The following is a 7,139-nucleotide window of genomic DNA, read 5'->3' as shown; positions in this document are numbered from 1 at the left end:
AAACATCTTTAACCCTTAAGATCGGCCTCTCTATTTTTCCCTAAACCTCCAGAAATCCCTAAAGCATCCCTTAGCCTCCATTATTGTAATTTTGAACTTTTGAAGAGAAATTGGTGTTGTTTTCTCATTCTTGAATAAACTAGAAGAAGGTGGAAGTTTATAGCTTGGTGGGGAAACTTGAGATCCAAGATCATTCATCACTTTGCAAGCTTTATGTTGAAGGCCATTACGTATACTATTGGTAAATCGGCGAAAGGCCGTGAGTCATTATGTGTATGCAGTATATATGTATTGTGGTATATTGTATTTTGGGAAACTCATTAAACCTCGTGCTTACCTAGTTGATTATAAATATTTTCAGATACTTTTTCGAATTGTAAGAAAGGGTAGGCTTGACTGTACACACGCACATTCACATCATGTTTTTTTTGCATAATTTAATTATACTCTGATATATTTGAATAAATAAAAATGAAAAAAAATGTGTTGAAAATTGGGATGTTACACATTAGTTGCCGATGTTTGAAACAATGACGGTAAGCATGAGGGTCAACTTGCGAGGATGATACAAGTGCAACACGTGAGGAGGGCCGCTTGCCCTATAGTCGAAACCATCATGCCTTCGAACCTTTATTTAATTAATACTTAATCATATATAACACAACAAACACAACAGATAACTGCTAAATCATGTCAATTTTGTGTCGAATTTAAAACACGAACACAATACGACATGTCATTGTGTTTTTTTATACTTGCTAAGAACACAACATGAACATGAATTCGAATTTCAATTTTGTCCCAATATCGTTTTGCGTCGTATATTTTTGTCATGTTGTGTCATCAATTGCCACCCCTACCGCCAAGACCGATTAATCCAGCCAAACTCGATTAATCCCTAATTTCCGTCAAGCACTCCTTATCGTAATTGGTTGGAGATCGTCAAGCGTTTAATCCATGATTAATCCCGATTTATAGTTATTATAGCATATTCTACTTCTATTTTTTCCCTATTACAACATGCTACTATGGAAAATCTACTCTCCCGAATGCAATTCCCAGTAGTCCAGGTCTGTTAACCTCAAATTTGGAATACAAACAGTATCAAGATGGATTTAGGAGTGAAAAGAAGAAGGCTTTACCCTTCCCTACGCTTTCCATTCCAAAACAGGGGCATCCATGGAGTAGCCACGTGGAAGCTTAAGAAGGGGTTCCAAATACTGGATTCGCGCCATCACTTAACAACCAGGGCAAATTTGGGATTTTACCTTATTAGTTGGTTACAATTTCTCTTCTTCCTCTCTCTCAAAATCTGTAACAGTAACTTCTCAATTTGTTTGCACAAAAAAAAAATGGCGAACGTGATATGGACTGCGGATGAAGACAAGATTTTTGAAAGCGCCCTCGTTCGAAACAAAGACGCAGAGAACAAGTGGGAGTTGATCGCGGAATTGCTTCCTGGAAAAACCGCTGAAGAAGTAAAGGTGCGTCGAGAGACTCTACTGATGAATGCAGTGACAACGTGGACCACGGAAGAAGACAAGTTGTTGGAGAGTGCTTTGAAGAATGTTCCAGAGGGTACTCCGGGAAGGTTGCATGAGGTGGCCAAGGCTGTCCCCGGTAGGACGATGGAGGAGGTAAGGGTTCATTCTGAGCTCTTAATGATGGATGTGAATGTGGATTTGAATGAGATTGACTACGATCGAGTTGAACTTCCGAATCATGACAAGGAATCGGCGAGAGAGGGGTCTCAGAAGAAGAGGAAACCATGGACATCAGAAGAGCACAGGTAATTCTTGCTTAATTGATTTGTTTGCATCCTTTGGAAATTGGAAATCATGTTAGGTTTTAATCATTTCTCAGGAAATTTCTTGAGGGGGTGAAGGAGTTCGGAAAAGGCGAGTGGAAGAGCATTTCAAGGAAGTCGGTGATCACAAGGACGCCGGAACAGGTTAAAGGCCACTTCCGATATTACTTCGGGAAAAACAACAGGGAGAGAGACCTATACGACCACAAAACCAAATTTAACGACAGATTGGGGTAGCAGCAACCCAGGAGGAAGCGGCGGAGGGAAAGAATGATGGTATTCTTGCGATGTCTCGTGAGCTGTTGTGATGTGAATTTTTTTCTTTGATTTCTTTTTCGTTTCTTGACGAGAGTAACGTCTGTACAAACTGATTGATTTGTTCTTTCTTTTTGAATAATATCATTGCTTGATGATCTTGAATCTTGCTCCATGAAGAAGGGCCTTATAGTTTTACATCGACTGGGTCTGCCCATCGTTTATGGGCCTAAACCCAAAGTTTTGTGTGTGTTTTGTATTTTGTAATTTATAATATGTAGAATTGTTGTATAGCTCGTTTCGTTGTTCTTACCGGCGTACGGCGGCGAGAAACGCCGGTGTGTGAGCGAAGATTCAATTGGGAAGAGGGAAAGATGTTATTCAAGTGTTCATCGTTATCAATTCAGCATCTGGATTCAGGTATGTATTCTCTTGATTTCGACAAAATGTTTGTCTAAGATATTTCATCCATGATTCGATGATTTTGACCTAAACTTTCTTCTGAGTTTCTTGATGCAAATTTATTGTTTCCTTTGGTCCTCATTAGTCATCCATTAACAACCACTTAAAGAATCTTAAGGGCAAAATTGAGATTTTACACTGTTTTAGTTAGTTACTCATTAATGAACCATATCTTGTCTTCCTCATTGCTGAACTAGTTAGTTATATAAATCACAATCCCATTTCATTTCCTCATTACGTCTATATTAGTTACATGAAGCAAATACTTGGCTGAATTTATCATTATAGGTTTCATTGGTGTTGATTGTGCGTCTAATTAAGCTTGTTCAACATTATCGAGGTCTACTAATTTGTGTTGGCTTTTGATTGATTTGGTATGTGAAATTCCTCAAGAACAGAAACCTCTTCTTCCGACATAGCTTACAAAAATACTGCATCAACACAATACATTTGAAGTTGGATTCAAATTTTATAACAAAATATTTAAACCCCAACACCCATATATGTTGCCAAGGATAAAGAGATTTAAATTTACACTGGGCCTTGGGTCAACTTTCTTACATACGTATTTCACGTCTCCTATCAAAGTGGTCATTGGAGATCGAGGATTGTTCTTGAATTAAATAAAAATAAAATACGAAGAAAGAAATTGGGTCCTTAGTAGGAAGTTGGACTTGGACCTCAATGGCCCATTTCCATTTAAACTCAATGTCTTTTTCGGTGTGCAATAGTGGTACAAGCCAATCCAATTACTTTTGATAGACCTTGTCAAAAGACAAAATTGCAAAAATGGTCCCTGTGGTTGGCAAAATTCTGCAGATTTGGTCCAAAACGCAATGTTGGTGCACCACTGGTCCAAAATTGGACCTTTCTATTGTTTTTGGTCCCTGTCAACATAAAAGACTATTATACCCTTATATTTGTTTTTTTTATTTTTTTATATTTATTCAACTGTTTTTCATTAATTAAATTGAGAAAAATCTCTCTATCTCTCTCTCTCTCTATCTCTCTCTCCATGATTCATTAGAGGAAGAAATAGGGCATGTTCATCATCTCTCCCTCTCCACAACCTGCAACTAAAAACAAAAACATATGAACATCGTCTTCTTTGAGAGGAAAACGGGATTGTGTGAGAGATAGAGATGCAGAGAAATGGGTCCAGGAAAAGAAAATGGTTGCAAAGGAAGACTTGATTCACACTTTCTCTTCCACCACCATCTCCGTTCTCTGATCATATCAACCACCATCTATCCACCGCCACCGCCATACAAATTCAGTCTCACCATCATCACCTTCATCCATTATCAGATTTTTTTTCACAAATCTCAATCATTCAAGAATCACCATCGAGATTAGTCTAACGTAAACAAGAATAAATCAACATCATGTGAGGTAGAACTGATTAACAAATTGTAAAGCAAATCATGAATGATAAAACAAATAAGATACCTATTCAACCATTTCAGAACCTGATTCAGCATACCAAAACCCCCACCATCTCAATCAATTTCGAGAATCATCATCGATTATCAACCCAACAACTTATCACTACCATTATTCCTCTTGATAAACCATCTCCCAAGTGTCACACCCCCGAACCAGACGGCGGAAACGTCCGGGGGCTATTGTGACTCAATTGAATACCATCACAGTGAATATACATGAAACATAACATCATACATCACCAAGTATTGGAATAATACAACTGGTAGCGTTTACATCCGTTACATTATTTCAAAATATTACATTCCAAAATACATTGTTCATTGTTACTTAAACAACCGCAAAACAATCATAGAGTACAGTCCTTTCTTCACTTATCTGTTACCTGAGAATACAAGTATTTGAAAAACGTCAACATATGAAATGTTGGTGAGTTCATAAGTAATGTTTGAAATCCATTGTTTGTAATGTTTTGAAAAACCACCAGAAAATCCGATATTTTTTGAAAATAGAATAGCGTAAAAATATGTGAAGATCCGTGTAACAACCCAAAAATACGACCCAAAAAAAAAAATCTTTTAAAGCATTACTAGAATCATACTTATAAAAAAAACTGTATCATAAGTCATAACATAAATTCTCGAGTATTAATTCAAAACATAATATCATTATCAGAGTCAAACATTCCCAGGCTAACTGACTATGGTGTGTGCACTGCAATCTTCCCAAGCTCCTCTTTTGAAAACTGAGTACCTGAAACCAAAACTGAAACTGTAAGCACGAAGCTTAGTGAGCTCCCCCAAACCACCACATACCATACAATAACATATAAACACATATTGGGCCTTGCCCACTGCATCGGAACGAAGCTCGGAAACTGCATCGGACCGAAGTCCGGAACTGACTGGGACCTTGTCCCCTGCATCGGACCGAAGTCCGGAAACTGCATCGGACCGAAGTCCGGAACTGACTGGGACCTTGTCCCCTGCATCGGACCGAAGTCCGGAACTAACTGCATCGGACCAAAGTCCGGAACTGACTGGGACCTTGTCCCCTGCATCAGACCAAAGTCCGGGACTAACTGCATCGGACCGAAGTCCGGAACTGACTGAATCATAGCATAGCATAACATATCAACTAGCATGAACGCATATACTGCATACTACATCGGGCCGTAGCCCGGAACACATAACACATAACACATAACACATAGCACATAAATCTTGTCTGAGCCACGAAGGCATCAAACATACTAACTACTGCATCGGACCGAAGTCCGGAAACTTCTGCTAACTGAACGGGTCGGCATTGTGGCCTTAGACCCGTCTCTACTGGAAGGAAACTCACCTCACACTGCTGAAGTCCCGCAGACACAATCCCACACTGCTGAAGTCCCGCAGACTCCACCCCAGCTGCTGGCTGACAGATTCCCGAACTGTCAACACCAAATAACACCCAATTAATAATTGGGTTCTAACACATAACTAAAAATACATGCTTTGGATAATTACTACATTACCCCTAGCTTGGCTTTCCCAAGCCCAAGGCCCAATCCATAGGCCCAAAGTAAACTAGGGATCAAAGTCCATCATATGGCCCAATTGATCAGTCCAGTCCAACATGTATCATTCTAGGGCCCAATATCATACAACCATCTAGGCCCCAACTATGGCCCATCTATGGCCCAATTTTCCAAATTGGGCCCAATCCTTCATATGGGCCTTACCCTAACGCCCAACTAATTACTCTAGTCCATTTGATTATTCTCGGATGGCCCAATACAAAGCCCAAGTGAAATTAGGGTTTCACATCAAATGATAACTAAGGTTAAGTGTTTCTTACTTAACCCACTAAGGACTTAACACACTAGGGACTTAATCAATTAAGGACTTAATCCATTAAGTCCATTATTGCTTAGATTAATTTCTGCCAAAGTTTATTATTTAATATTCCAAGTTATTACATAATTCTCGTGTGTCTCGATTAATTCCCCAAAATTAGGGTTTTGATGGCATTAAGGTTTCCAACCCAAATACTAGCCCATTTATTAATTTGTTGGCCTTTTATGTCAATTAGGGCTTTATGGGCCTATTAATCCCACTAAAATATTATTAAGCCCATTAGGGTTTTATTGGGTCCAATAGAGTCCATTAAGCTTCATTAGGCCCATTAGAGCTCCTTTGAGCCCATTAGGGTTTCACTAAGCCCAAACGAATCAATCACAAGAGGCAAAGCGCACCGCCACCCGACACGATGGTCGGTGGCGGCAGCCACCACCTCACGGTGGTGGTTATGGTTTCTTTCTCATTATTCCATTTTCTTTTACAATTTACAAGGAACTCACTAAAAACACACACACACTATACTAAATGAACACACACCCGCAACACCCCTTGTGGTGGTCGGTGGTGGTACACGGTGGCAGCCACCAGCTCACGGTGGTGGTGGTGCCTTGAACCTAGAATTCCGGCCAAACACACACTAAGGAAATAAACACACACACGAAATTAACCCATACATTAGCATACACAACCGCTATGTCGGTCCTTGAGGTGGCAGCCACCATGGCCGACTGCCATGGTGGTTCTTCACAGCAACCATTCGACATAACCTACACACAAACACGATGGAAAGGTGATTCACACGCCATGATAGCATACGAACCACACACACCCATATCTCCTGCTCGAAAAAGAATCCAACCACCCACCTGGTGGCTAAATGCGACGACACCGATTTGAGAAGGCGGCACCAGCGATGGCTAACGGCGGCGAACGAAGGTGGCGAAGGGCACTGACTTCGTCTTCTTCACAGAAGCATTGCAGCGGCGGAGACGATCACAGTCGAGCTCGACAATGCAAACGACGGTTGATGGCGTCGGTTCCAGCTTCATCGACGACTGCGCAAGGCAACAGCAACGAGTACAGCGGCAAAGGAGCGGCGATCGGAGAAGATATGGGAGGAAGAGAATGATGAAGGAGGGTGACGACGTCTTTGAAGAAGGAACAACGCAACAACAGCCTCGGTACCGACCTTCACGCCCGCAATCGGAGTCGCAAGGATCGCCGGTGGTTCACCAAGGTCTCATGGAAGCGACGATTGGGACGAGGGGTGAAAAGGTGAGGGTGGCGGCTGGAAGATGGGAGTCATAAGGTGGGGTGACGGCTGCACA

General features: G+C 40.9%; 1 protein-coding gene across 1 annotated transcript; it reads left to right on the top strand.

Moving 5' to 3' along the window:
* Positions 1 to 1,013: 1,013 nt before the first annotated feature.
* LOC145029302 (uncharacterized) lies at positions 1,014 to 2,203 on the top strand. Its single transcript, XM_078977880.1, has 2 exons — positions 1,014 to 1,789; positions 1,864 to 2,203. The coding sequence occupies exons 1-2, from the start codon at positions 1,110 to 1,112 to the stop codon at positions 2,042 to 2,044; spliced, it is 861 nt and encodes a 286-aa protein (XP_078834006.1). The 5' UTR covers positions 1,014 to 1,109; the 3' UTR covers positions 2,045 to 2,203.
* The last annotated feature ends 4,936 nt before the right edge of the window (positions 2,204 to 7,139 follow it).

Source organism: Lactuca saligna, chromosome 2 (assembly GCF_052625555.1).
Source record: "Lactuca saligna cultivar CGN05327 chromosome 2, ASM5262555v1, whole genome shotgun sequence".
NCBI lineage: Eukaryota > Viridiplantae > Streptophyta > Magnoliopsida > Asterales > Asteraceae > Lactuca > Lactuca saligna.
This window is presented reverse-complemented; position numbering and strand designations above follow the sequence as displayed.